Raw genomic sequence first — 14,358 nt, 5'->3', positions numbered from 1 at the left:
TCTACAGAAATTACCGAAGAAGTTCGTAGAGGGATATTCAAAACTGAATTTGTGGTATTTTGTGATGTTAAGACGAGATTTTCAAATACTTTTCGGACTGTAAATACAGTTGGATATGGTTTAATGGATACATACAAAACCAACAAACACAATTAAGCATATAAAGTCAACTTGTTTTTCCACTCTTCCGGTACTTTAAGTCGAGCTGGTGCTGCGGTCTTGGTTGGGGGATTGTTGTACGAATGTATGCTGTTGAAGCAGTTCGCTGGTTTGAGGCTTCGAAGTAAGTTAGTTCCCGCCTAGTCTAAGGTTTTTTTTGTGTGCATTCCCAAATGCTGTGTTTGTTTGTCGTGCACCTCGCTGCACAAGTGCATTAGTGTTTATGTCTTTGTTGATATTAAATACCTTGTACCGGCTCTTGCTACCTTCTCCATCTGGGATCACAATCGTCGCTATCATTAAAGGCCTACTGAAACCCACTACTACCGACCACGCAGTCTGATAGTTTATATATCAATGATGAAATCTTAACATTGCAACACATGCCAATACGGCCGGGTTAACTTATAAAGTGCAATTTTAAATTTCCCGGGAAACTTCCGGCTGAAAACGTCTAGGTATGATGACGTTTGCGCGTGACGTCAATGGTTGAAGCGGAAGTATTGGTACACCATTGTATCCCAATACAAACAGCTCTGTTTTCATTGCAAAATTCCACAGTATTCTGGACATCTGTGTTGGTGAATCTTTTGCAATTTGTTTAATGAACAATGGAGACTGCAAAGAAGAAAGCTGTAGGTGGGATCTGTGTATTAGCGGCTGGCTGCAGCAACACAACCAGGAGGACTTTGAGTTTGATAGCAGACGCGCTATCCGACGCTAGCCGCCGACCGCATCGATGATCGGGTGAAGTCCTTTGTCGCGCCGTCAATCGCTGGAACGCAGGTGAGCACGGGTGTTGATGAGCAGATGAGAGCTGGCGTAGGTGGAGAGCTAATGTTTTTAGCATAGCTCTGTTGAGGTCCCGTAGCTAAGTTAGCTTCAATGGCGTCGTTAGCAACAGCATTGCTTGGCTTCGCCAGGCGGTTCAGCATTAACCGTGTGATTACAGGTCCAGAGTTTGGTAGTATTGTTTATCTTCTGTCTATCCTTCCAGTCAGGGGCTTATTTCGTCTGTTTCTATATGCAGTTAAGCACGATGCTATCACGTTAGCTCCGTAGCTAAAGTGCTTCGCCGATGTATTGTCGTGGAGATAAAAGTCACTGTGAATGTCCATTTCGCGTTCTCTGCTCTCATTTTCAAGAGGATATAGTATCCGAGGTGGTTTAAAATACAAATCCGTGATTCACAATAGAAAAAGGACAAAGTGTGGAATCCAATGAGCCCTTGTACCTAAGTTACGGTCACAGCGAAAAAAGATACGTCCTGCACTGCACTGTAATCCTTCACTCTCACGTTCCTCATCCACGAATCTTTCATCCTCGCTCAAATTAATGGGGTAATCGTCGCTTTCTCTGTCCGAATTGCTCTCGCTGCTGGTGTAAACAATGGGGAAATGTGAGGCGCCCTTCAACCTGCGAAGTCACGCTACTTCCGGTACAGGCAAGACTTTTTTTATCAGCGACCAAAAGTTGCGAAATATATCGTCGATGTCCATCCATCCATCCATTTTCTACCGCTTATTCCCTTCGGGGTCGCGGGGGGCGCTGGAGCCCATCTCAGCTACAATCGGGCGGAAGGCGGGGTACACCCTGGACAAGTCGCCAACTCATCGCAGGGCCAACACAGATAGACAGACAACATTCACACTCACAGTCACACACTAGGGCCAATTTAGTGTTGCCAATCAGCCTATCCCCAGGTGCATGTTTTTGGAGGTGGGAGGAAGCCGGAGTACCCGGAGGGAACCCACGCAGTCACGGGGAGAACATGCAAACTCCACACAGAAAGATCCAGAGGCCGGGATTGAACTCACGACTACTCAGGACCTTCGTATTGTGAGGCAGACGCACTAACCCCTCTGCCACCGTGCTGCCCTCGATGTTCTCTACTAAATCCTTTCAGCAAAAATATGGCAATATTGCGAAATGATCATGTATGACACATAGAATGGATCTGCAATCCCCGTTTAAATAAGACTTTTTTTTTTCAGTAGGCCTTTAAGCATGACAGTCTCTGCGTGACTTCAGGCTTCATTGAGATCCTTACTTTTCTTTTATCCCACCGGATACGCATCACTTTGAATTATTTTGTCAGAGAGACAAATATATGTATAATGTCCCGCTGGGCAGCAACTTAAAAACGTTGTTTTGGAAGTGTTATGAACGCAGCGCGCTGGGACAAATGTCTGCGTGTACCCAATAGAAACGAGGCAGCCAGCCAGGCACGCCAGAAAACTCACCGTGGCAACGCCGCTGTAACGTTAATTCATTGAGAAAGCTTCTTGCATCAAGCCTGATCGATGTCCCGCCCCCGGGAGACACATACCCCACTGTGATTGGTGCTTTCAGCTAAGGCTGCAGCTAACGATTATTTTTCTATCGATTAATCTATAGATTATTTTTTCGATTAATCGGTTAATCTATAGATTATTTTTTCGATTAATCTAAAGATTATTTTTCCTTTTACCGATTTTTTTTTTAATTCAAAATGAAGATGAAAAAATAAATGTAGGCCCGTTTTTTCAAAAGGCATGGCTTTTATTTACAAAAAAAAAAGAAGTATGGCCACTCAGTCAACATTGACAACAACATGACTAAATATTCTGTAACAATGTAAACATTTAAAACCTTTAACATTTAACAAAATTAAAAGTAGCTTATTTGCTTTTTAATGTGCAAATATAAAAGTTAACATCCAGTGCAAATCTTAATATTCTGCAATAGTATAAGCATTTCAAAAGTAAAAGTATTGCTTATTTTGCTTTAAAATGTGCAAAAATAAAGATAAACATCCAATACAAAAAAGTGCAAAACGAAATATTCTGTAACAGTGTAAACATTTCAACAAAAGTGAAAGTATTGCTTATTTGCTAAAATGTGCAAAAATAAAGATAAACATCCAATACAAAAAAGTGCCAATCTAAATATTCTGGAGCACTGTAAACATTAAATATTGCTTTTAAAATGTGCAAAATAAACATCCAGTCCAACACAGTACACAATAACCAATTCTACTCATTCCAGTGAGTGACTAACAGTTGTAATGAAGAAAGGTTAGCATGTGTACATGCTTTAGTTTTCTTGTTTATAATATTCCCAGCAGCTGAAAATAGGCGCTCAGAAGGGGTCGATGTGGCTGGAACTGAGAGCTAATTAGCCTTCACCTCAAGCCAGGATTGCGAGCGAGCTGAGCTGCAGTTTAAGTTTCTAGAAGGTCAACGGGCTCATAGTGATGTTACTAGTAGTTGACTGGGAGGTGTTTATTATCATTTGGGGAGAGTCCGCTGCCTGATGCTCACCTGCTAAACACCTATCTGCTCCACCCTGAAGCGCTGACTACATGCGCTCTGAATACGCACTGCTGATTGGCTGATAATGCTTCGTGTGTACCAATCAGATGGTTGTGTGGGTGGGACAATGCTGCGTGTGTACCAATCAGATGGTTGTGTGGGTGGGACAATGCTGCGTGTGTACCAATCAGATGGTTGTGTGGGTGGGACAATGCTGCGTGCTGAGACAGAGCCAGACGGAGCAAAGCAGCTTGTTAAGACTTTAGCTTTAGCTTAGAAACTCGTTCGGTACACCCCCGTACCGAACCGAAAGCCCCGTACCGAAACGGTTCAATACAAAACACGTACCGTTACACCCCTAGCAGATACAAATGACACATTCATGTTTTTGTGTAATGATGACAACGTATGCTCGCGCGGACGATTGACTAGTTGATGGTTTTCTTTTCAAATGTTCGTTCATAGCCGTTGTGCTGCTATGATAGGCCATTTCCGCTCGACACAGTGTGCATACAACAACATTATTAGGCCGTTTATTGAAATACTCCCACACTTTTGGCATGCTTTTCCCCCCTCGCTCGCACCGCTCGCATCGTCTTTGATCGTCTGCTTTGCGCTTCGCCATGACGGTAGTGTGACGTCATTATGCGACGCGTCGACGCACAAAAACGGCGTCGACGTATTTACGTAACCGATGACGTCGACTACGTCGACGCGTCGTTTCAGCCTTACTTTCAGCTCTGCTCACAACTCTGCAAAGTGCCATTCATAAAAACTTGTGGCCGCACTAAACTTTCATATTAAGGTGGGGGTCGCAAAATATCGTCTCGCGGGCCGTTATTGGCCTGTGGGCCGAGAGTTTGAGATCGATGATTTAAATTATAGAATATGATCTTGGTAAATTGAGATTGGTATAGAAGAGTAGTGTGAATGGGGTTATAATTTTGTCTCATTGCTCATGCGTGCAAAATCAACATAATTTTCAGCAAACATTTGGAGGGTTTTAATGGCAAAAACGAATAAAAAAATTAAAAAAAAGAAATTATTACTTTTTATCTATGGTTGTAATGGAGGTTGTTGAAAACATTTTAACTGTTAAAATATATTGACACAAGTACGACCATTTTGGGCTCTTATGAGGATAAACGTTCATAGAAGGGGATTACTGTCATTTTATCACTCAAACTAATATAATGGTCGAAAAAAGCTGGTATGTTAAACATTTTATGAAACGTTTTTTTCCTGTGCTACATCTGACAAACTGGTGGTCCAATGGGACGACATTGAAGCACGTGCGTGACGTAGCCGTTATGAGCTAGAGGGTGGAGTCTAATCTAAAGCATCTTTTTTGATTGGCAAAGCGAGAAGTGCATGTGTGACGTCACGCAGAGACGCTGTGCGGGGGAGGGGGTACTGTCGTGACATCATCCTGTCCTCTGTCTTCCTCTCACCGATCATCATCTTCTTCTTCATCATCATCGTCATCGCCATCTTCGCCGTCTGCCACGCGCTGCTATATCCTCGCGCGCGTGTGTCCCGATCATCCTCATATCATCTTCATCATGTCTGCCAACAAGCAGGAGGACCGCAAAGGCGCGAGCAACTGGCGGGAATTCTTCTGGAACCCGCGAACTCACGAGGTGATGGGTCGAACTGCGTCCAGCTGGGGTGAGTCGCTCACGCACGCGCGCACAATCGTGTACAGAGGTGATGCTCGATGGAATTGGACAAATAAATCTCATGCACGCTCTTCTATTGGTGTGTGTGTGTGTGTGTGTGAAGCAAAAGAGGTTGCGTGCCATTATTGTGGACATGACAACCGTGCGTGTGTGTCTTGCGGCAGCAACACAACAATGTGCAAGAAGAACACGATGCGAGCTAGATGCTGCCTATGTCACCTGACCTCAACCTCAAAAAAGCCATGATGCTCATTTGCATATTATCTTGGCAGCGTAGAGGTGTGAGAACTTGCGTCCAGCCACGTGTGGTTTTGGATTCTGACTTGATTTGTGTGCGGTGTTGTCAATTATCTTCTTGAGACGCTTGTCCACGATCTGCTGCCCCCTGGTGGTTCTCATCCGACCCTTGTTGGCCACCATGTCTGCATCCTCGCTTCACAAAACGGAAATACATCCACTCTTTGCATAACACCCTGTGATGATGTCATACATCCCGGCATGCACCAAACCAGTGGCACTTTGGCCTTGATACAAGATGAAGGACACACAAACACGCACGCTGGAAAGCATCAAGTGAATGAAAACGTGTGTGTGTGTGTGTGCACACGCTTTAATCAGGATTATTTGCAGCGATGCGGTTGAGTGGAATGTAATCTGTTCAAACATTTTCCATACTTCTGGGGACCGCTGACGATGTCATCTTAAACTATCAGTCCGCCATTGTCGCATATACTTCCGATGTCGCAACATAAGAACGGTCAACGTGAGCCGTTTCCGATATCGGTGACCTACTTAACGCCTGTCTTGTCTATAGCAGTGTATGAAAGTGTCCTCCAAAGAGAAATGTGCGACGTCTGCTCAGCACTTTTCCCTTTTTTTGGGATTGAGGAGACGCCCCACTTGTGCTGTGTCAGATCAGTGTGAGGATCACAGCTATCCTGTTAGTCCATACACGTTAATCTGCTGCACACAGCAACACTTTTAATGACTTTAAGTCTGCACGAGACTTGGTGGTGTCTGGGACCATGTGGACTGCAGTGCATGGTTTCATCTGATGCTCTCTGAACACCCCTGTGAAAGTTCTATTGGTCCTGGATTCTGGAGACTTTTCATAGTCCATTAAGGACAATCCAGGGGCTTGAAAACACACCCCATAAATGTTCCTTGTCAACAAGGCCCTTCAGTTTGTTGCTGGCTGGGTTAAAAGTGTCAATAGGTAAAAACCAGTAAGAAGATGAGCAGCAGATTAGGCCCTCCCCCTCCATTCATCATGAATTAGGTCATGGGCAGAGGGTGGGGCTAAACTACACAAGAGGATTATACATTGAGAGCCATGATGGGGGAGGGGGTTAATTCACTGTCCTGGACTAAAATAATAAACCAAAATACTGTGAGTGTCAATAAACCCCCTTTAGGTCTGATCCTGCTCTTCTACCTGGTCTTCTACCTGTTCTTGGCTGGGATGTTTGCTCTCACCATGTACATCATGCTGCTGACGCTGGATGACTACAAACCCACCTGGCAGGACCGCCTGACCACCCCAGGTAGCAAAAGCAGTGATTGGCTGAGAAGGTCTATCCAGACTGTGATTGGCTGAAACTGAATTGTGGTCTTTCAGGGATGATGATTCGTCCCAAGGGGGATCAACTGGAGATCACTTTCTCCCCGTCAGACGTGCAAAGCTGGAATGGCTTTGTGCAAAATCTGGATGGGTTTTTGTCTCGTAAGCAGAGTCATATATTTAATGATCCCTGATCCCTGATAATAGAAAATATGTTTCTACATGAAATGACTACCTGGTCAATTTCCCGCTTCAGCGTACAATGACAGCCAGCAGGTTCAGATGAACGACAACTGCCTTCCAGATAAATACTTCATCCAAGAGGATAGCGGAGAGGTGCGTCCGTTGTCTCTCATGTGATTGTCCCTCCTGCTTGTCTTGTCTCACGTGTCTCTCCCTCAACAGGTGAAGAACAATCCAAAGCGTTCCTGTCAGTTTAATAGAACAATGTTGGAGGAATGTTCTGGGAATACTGATCGTTTGTATGGTTACAGCCAAGGTCAGCCCTGTGTGCTCATTAAGCTTAACCGGGTATGTTACAGTTTTGTAAGCCTGTATTTTTTGGGGCATGTTTTTATTTGACAGTAAAGTCAATTACTGCTTGTTTGCTTTCTTTTGTTTAGGTGATCGGAATGTTTCCAGGAAAGGATGGACAATCTCCCTTTGTCACCTGTGGAGCCAAAGTAGGCCTGTCTTGTCTTGTAGTCTTTTTTTCCATCATGTCCTATGTTTATTTGTCACTCTTTTGTCCCTCAGTTATACAAAGTGGGGAAAGATGAGTTGGTAAGACCGATAGAACTGAGTAGAACTTTAGTAGACTAGAAGTGTAGCATTCTACAAAAGTAGTTGAAGTTGGTTCTATCAGGCAAGGTTGTAAAAGGGAAAACGACCTTTACAAAATTGAGAAATTTTGCGCTTACATAAAATTGTGTTTGTACGTATTTGCAACAGCTACTTTTCCTGAGGTCCATAACATCAACAATTGGGGGAAAATTAATGGATCCCCTGCTGATGTTGTAAGTTTGCTCCCTTGCAAATATATTTACAATTCATCATTTTTAAGGTAGGTTTGTTTTATAAAATAATACATTTTAGATTTAGTTTATTTAAAAACATGAATATTATTGAACATTTGACATAATTATGTGAGATTATAGCCTATGGCTAATTTCCATTTCCAGTCCTTTTGCAAGTTGATGTGTAAAATTAAAGGGGTCCTATTAGGCAAAAACAAATTTTCTTACCTGTTGAGAGGATTATCAAACTTCTTCAAGAAGGTAAATCATCACACAATGTGGCAAAAGATGTTGATTACTCACAGTCAGCTGTGTCTAAAATCTGGACCAAGTACAAACAACATGGGAAGGTTGTAAAGGCAAGCATACTGGTAGACCAAGGAAAACATCAACGCGTCAAGACAAAAAACTTAAAGCATTTCTTGGAAACAGAAAATGCACAGCAAAATAAATGACGAACAAATGGGCAGAAACTGGAGTCACATTTTGTGACCAATCTGAAAGAAACCACCTAAAGAAAATTGGATTTAAATACACAAAAGCTAAACGAAAGCCATCATTAACACTTAAATAGAAGTCAACAAGGTTTCAATGGGCTAAGAAAACGCAATAATGAACTATGGATGAGTGGATAAAAGTCATATTCAGTAATGAATCACTAATCTGCATTAATCAAAGTGGTGATGTTGGAACTTTTGTTTGGTGCCGTTCCGATGAGGTTTATGAAGACTGAAGAAAACATGCACAATTTCCCAGTCATTGATAATGTGGAGCAGCATGTCAGGTAATGGCACTGGGGAGATAGCTGTCATTACATCTTTAATAAATGCACAAGTTTACATTGACATTTTGGACACTTCTTATTACATCAATCGAAAGGCTGTTTGAGGATGATGACATCATTTTTGAAGATGATAATGCATCTTGCCATAGAGCAAAAACTGTAAGAACTTTTCTTGAAGAAAGACACATAAGGTCAATGTCATGACCTGCAAATAATCCGAATCTCAATCCAATTAAAAATTTGTGGTGGAAATTGAAGAAAATGGTCCGTGACAAGACTTTAACCTGCAAAGCTGATCTGACAACAGCAATCAGAGAAAGTTGGAGCAAGATTGATGAAGAGTACTGTTTGTCACTCGTTTAAGTCCACGCCTTAGAGACTGCAAGCTGGTCTAAAAGCCAGAGGTGGTGCAGCAAAGTGTTTTTGTGTTTTTCATGATTCCATATTTTTTAATCCTAAAAATTGAGTGATAACTTAAAGGCCTACTGAAACCCACTACTACCGACCACGCAGTCTGATAGTTTATATATCAATGATGAAATCTTAACATTGCAACACATGCCAATACGGCCAGGTTAATTTATAAAGTGCAATTTTAAATTTCCCGGGAAATATCCGGCTGAACACGTCTCGGTATGATGACGTTTGCGCGTGACGTCACGGATTGAGCGGAAGTATTGGGACACCATTGTGTCCCAATACAAACAGCTCTGTTTTCATCGCAAAATTCCACAGTATTCTGGACATCTGTGTTGGTGAATCTTTTGCAATTTGTTTAATGGACAATGAAGACAGCAAAGAAGAAAGCTGTAGGTGGGATCAGTGTATTAGCGGCTGGCTGCAGCAACACAACCAGGAGGACTTTGAGTTGGATAGCAGACACGCTACCGTGAATACGCAGCTTTCTTCCAAACATTTGATCGCTTGCCCGTCCGTTTGTGCCGCTATGTGCATGTCATGTACGTAACTTTGGGGAAATATATGTGCTGTATGAACTTTGCGGAAGTGAACGGTACTTTGGGCTGTGGGATTGAGTGGGTTGTGCGGATGTTTGAGTTGTATTGGCGGGTTATATGGACGGGAGGGGGGAGGTGTTTGTTATGCGCGATTCATTTGTGGCATATTAAATATAAGCCTGGTTGTGTTGTGGCTAATAGAGTATATATATGTCTTGTGTTTATTTACTGTTTTAGTCATTCCCAGCTGAATATCAGGTCCCACCCGCCTCTCACAGCATCTTCCCTATCTGAATCGCTTCCACTGCCCTCTAATCCTTCACTTTCACTTTCCTCATCCACAAATCTTTCATCCTCGCTCAAATTAATGGGGTAATCGTCGCTTTCTCGGTCCGAATCGCTCACACTGCTGGCGTCCATGATTTAAAACAATGTGCAGATGTGAGGAGCTCTTCAACCTGTGACGTCACGCTACTTCCGGTAGGGGCAAGGCTTTTTTTTAATCAGAGACCAAAAGTTGCGAACTTTATCGTCGTTGTTCTATACTAAATCCTTTCAGCAAAAATATGGCAATATCGCGAAATGATCAAGTATGACACATAGAATGGATCTGCTATCCCCGTTTAAATAAGAAAATCTTATTTCAGTAGGCCTTTAAAGGCCTACTGAAATGAAATTTTGGTCGCTGATAAAAAAGCCTTGCCTGTACCGGAAGTAGCGTGACGACACCGGAGGAAGGACTGCTCATATTTTCCTATTGTTTACACCAGAAGCGAGAGAGATTCGGACCGAGAAAGCCACGATTACCCCATTAATTTGAGCGAGGATGAAAGATTCGTGGATGAGGAACGTGAAAGTGAAGGACTAGCGTGCAGTGCAGAACGTATCTTTTTTCGCTCTGACCGTAACTTAGGTACAAGGGTTCATTGGATTCCACACTCTCTCCTTTTTCTATTGTGGATCACGGATTTGTATTTTAAACCACCTCGGATACTATATCCTCTTGAAAATGAGAGTCGAGAACGCGAAATGGACATTCACGGTGACTTTTATCTCCACGACAATACATCGGTGAAGCTCTTTAGCTACTGAGCTAACGTGATAGCATCGGGCTTTACTGCATATAGAAACAAAACAAATAAGTCCCTGAGTGGAATGATAGACAGAAGATCAACAATGCTACCAAACTCTGGACATGTAAATAAACGGTTAAAGCTTTCCAGCTTGGCGAAGCTTAATAATGCTGTTGCTAACGACGCCATTGAAGCTAACTTAGCTACAGAACCTCGACAGAGCTATGCTAAAAACATTAGCTCTGCACCTACGCCAGCTCTCATCTGCTCATCACGATCCGTGCTCACCTGCGTTCCAGCGATCGACGGTAAGACGAAGGACTTCACCCGATCACCGATGCGGTTGGCGGCCCGGAGACGGAGGAAGTCAAGGTGAGGTCGTTCGGCTAGCGCGTCTGCTATCCTCAAAGTGCTCCTGGTTGTGTTGCTGTAGTCCGCCGCTAATACACCGATCGCACCTACAGCTTTCTTCTTTGCAGTCTCCATTGTTCATTAAACAAATTGCAAAAGATTCACCAACACAGATGTCCAGAATACTGTGTAATTTTGAAATGAAAACAGAGCTTTTTGTATTGGATTCAATGGGCTCCGAATACTTCCGCTTCCACTGTTGACGTCACGCGCAAACGTCATCATATCGAAACGTTTTCAGCCGGAAGTTTGCCGGGAAATTTAAAATTGCACTTTATAAGTTAACCCGGCCGTATTGGCATGTGTTGCAATGTTAAGATTTCATCATTGATATACAAACTATCAGACTGCGTGGTTGGTAGTAGTGGGTTTTAGTAGGCCTTTAATTTTTTCACTCTGCTTCACCTAAAAAAAAACTGTATTTAATTTCTTGATTTATTTTAGTCTTTTTTAAAGCCAGAGCGTTGCAATTTGAAATGACTATAGTTTTGTGTCATGTTTGTTAGTTGCTTTTTTCAACAAAATTAAATAACCAAATGAACAACCGTCAATTTATTCCATAATTTTTGCCAGGGCATGCATTTCAAAATATACACTTGCATTTTATACTGATATTCTATAAAGAATGGTTACAATCTTGACTCCAAAGCAACCATTTTTCAAGGCCTTGTGTATAAAATTATTCTTGTGTTGTAGGCCCGTTACATTTATAGGTATTGGTATGTATTTGACACGCTCAATAGGAACATTTGAGTTGCCAACACGTTTTCGAAACGGTATTTAACTTCTGGATCCAAACATAGTACTGTACATAAGGGGCCTTTTACCTAGTACTTTTATTGTTTTTTAAGAATAACTTCTCCCAATTTAAGTGTGGATTTATTTGGCAATGTCCAGCATGTGGTACAGTCATTTAAATATGATATAATCCCTGAAATAAAGTACAATTTAGTGAAGTTTGTTGTTAAATTATTTATTCTGAAATTTGCTATGTTAATGTTATTTTTGTTCAGTTTTTGCTGCTTAAAAGATATCTGTAAATCCAGCACAACTCCTAAATACGTAAGATCTTGGACTATACCCTAAGTTTTGTTCCAAGGACAGATACATCTTGATTAGTATCAATACTTGTTTTTTGCAGAAAAACATACACACTGACTTGGAAACATTAAGGTGTCCATGAGGGCGTTGCAGCCAACTTGATATGTTTGACATAGCAGTTGATAGATGCAGTGCGGCTTGCTGCTTATTTTTAGCATGAACATACTGACCAGCATCGTTCTGCGTACATTCTGGCTGGGAATCAAACCTTATTTGCTGGAAGTGATTCGGCCATTACGCCTCTCCAGGTGCAATCTGCGTTCTTATTCCCTTAGCGTAAGTTTTACAGTAGTAGTCACTACCATAACTACATTTGAGTGGAGCATTGATTCCTCTTGTTTAAATTTTTTATTTGTCTTGCTTGTTCGTGATTCATATTGCTGTGTGGAGGCCAACTTGCTCTTATTTCGCATCTGACCACTAATTGGTCAGCTGCTGCGTGCTGTCTATCATTGTTATGTTGGCAAGAAGGCAGGGGGAAATAGCCAATCAATGAGCTTGGGGGCGGTCGAAAGGGACAATTTAGCCTTAGTGGCCGTTTTCCACCTGGCGCTAATGTTTGACTCATCTCCATTCAATGGCGTAACATTATTTTTGGACGTTAAAAAGTGCGGGGACAAAAACTGCTTTTAAAAAATTGCAGGGGAATTACGCCCATGATTATTGCTGAGCACCGTAAAACAACAACAAAACTACTATCTACTGTAGTTACACAGTACTCAGACCTGCACACAGTGACTTCCTGTTTTATTGCAAAAAATGCTTCATAATAAAAGCATGACAGTATTATTCTGGATTCTACCACAGCAACAAACACAATGCATGCATTAAAATATGTACATTTTTAGCCACTGAAAAAGACACAACAAAATAATGCAGCAGCTCTGTTAGAACTTAAATAAAATATGCACAAATGGAGAAAAACAATAACAGCCATCCTTTACTGCACATACTGTGTGCCAAAGTCAAAAGTAAATGTGCAAGCAATGGAGGATTTTGGTTTTATTTATGTTGAGTGCTTATCTCGCCACAAGTGAGCCAGTCCGAGGGGTGTCGACATAAACGTGTACCACTGCATTTTTCACTGAGTGTGAGCATGTTTGTGTGAGCAGATGGAGGACAGCGATAAGATCGGACCTCTGGCTTATTTTCCTTCAAATGGATCCTTCAACCTCATGTACTACCCTTATTATGGCAAAAAAGCTCAGGTAACCCACATCTACATAATCATCGTAGCTCCTTGTGCAGTTTTGTTGTTTGTTCATGCTTTATATGTGTCTCAGGTGAACTACACTCAGCCGCTGGTCGCTGTCAAGTTCCTGAACGCCTCTCTCAACACTGACATCAACGTCGAGTGTAAAGTCAACTCCAACACCCTCGCCGCTGGCAGCGAGAGGGACAAATTTGCTGGCCGCGTGTCCTTCAAACTACGAATCAACAAGTAGAGAAGCAACGTGACCATGACGCCGATCACGGCAACTCTGTTCGTCTCTGCAACTCATCTTTGTCGCTGTTCTTCATCTTTGATTGTGCTTGTTTGAAAAAAAAAACAACTAAACATTTTTTCTTTACAAGCTGACCAATCAAAATCCCTCACAGTTTAATGCCACACACCCAGCAGCCAATGCAATCAAGCACTTAATTTGTTGATTTGTATATTTATTCATTCATGTATTTATTGATTGATTCGATGTATCACACTGAGTCAATCATTGTAGACTGCACAGTCGTTGTTTACATATCCTGCAAGCTCAGCCAACTGTTGCATTATTTAGTACACAAATCCATGGTCTTGTGTTGGATCATAAAAAAAAGAAGACATCTGGATATGTTTCAATATAATGATGGAAGCAGCTACAACCACTCAGGTGTCACAACAGTACTTTTTATTGTGTTTCCTCTTGTTACATGTATTGTGTTGTTGTTGCAACAGTCTTTTCATAAAATAATTGAGCAGTATTGTAATTACTTAATTCATGAAGAATTGGCTCAGCCTGTTGATTTGAGTGTTCTTGCTCATGTGACACACACACACACACACACACACACACACACACACACACACACACACACACACACACACACACACACACACACACACACACACACACACACACACACACACACACGCACACACACACACACACACAACTCACCTTTGTTAATGTACAGCCAATCAGATGTATGATGTCATGTGACTTGATTTCTCCCTGCTATTATTCCCACAGGACCACGTGATTAAAAACACAAATGACTTTATCACTTACGCTTTATTTGAATAGTATTTATTTCAGACAATCACAAATCTGCTGTCTCCAATAATGG

The 14,358-nt window shown here is 42.0% G+C and overlaps 1 protein-coding gene across 2 annotated transcripts; it reads left to right on the top strand.

Annotated features, from left to right (window-relative positions):
• The first annotated feature begins 4,831 nt into the window (after window positions 1–4,831).
• atp1b2a (ATPase Na+/K+ transporting subunit beta 2a) lies at window positions 4,832–14,153 on the top strand. Of its 2 annotated transcripts, XM_062065417.1 has the most exons (9): window positions 4,832–5,120; window positions 6,547–6,675; window positions 6,750–6,854; window positions 6,949–7,028; window positions 7,098–7,223; window positions 7,316–7,375; window positions 7,449–7,475; window positions 13,146–13,241; window positions 13,317–14,153. In XM_062065417.1, exons 1-9 carry the CDS (start codon window positions 5,015–5,017, stop codon window positions 13,476–13,478), a joined length of 891 nt encoding a protein of 296 aa, XP_061921401.1. In that variant the 5' UTR covers window positions 4,832–5,014; the 3' UTR covers window positions 13,479–14,153. The 2 variants fall into 2 exon arrangements, with proteins under 2 accessions (XP_061921401.1, XP_061921402.1); XM_062065418.1 differs by lacking the exon at window positions 7,449–7,475 and having other exon boundaries at window positions 4,834–5,120.
• Window positions 14,154–14,358: the final 205 nt, after the last annotated feature.

This window comes from Entelurus aequoreus, linkage group LG12 (assembly GCF_033978785.1).
Source record: "Entelurus aequoreus isolate RoL-2023_Sb linkage group LG12, RoL_Eaeq_v1.1, whole genome shotgun sequence".
Lineage (NCBI taxonomy): Eukaryota > Metazoa > Chordata > Actinopteri > Syngnathiformes > Syngnathidae > Entelurus > Entelurus aequoreus.
Note: the sequence above shows the minus strand (reverse complement) of the source record. Positions and strands in the feature narration are given on the sequence as shown.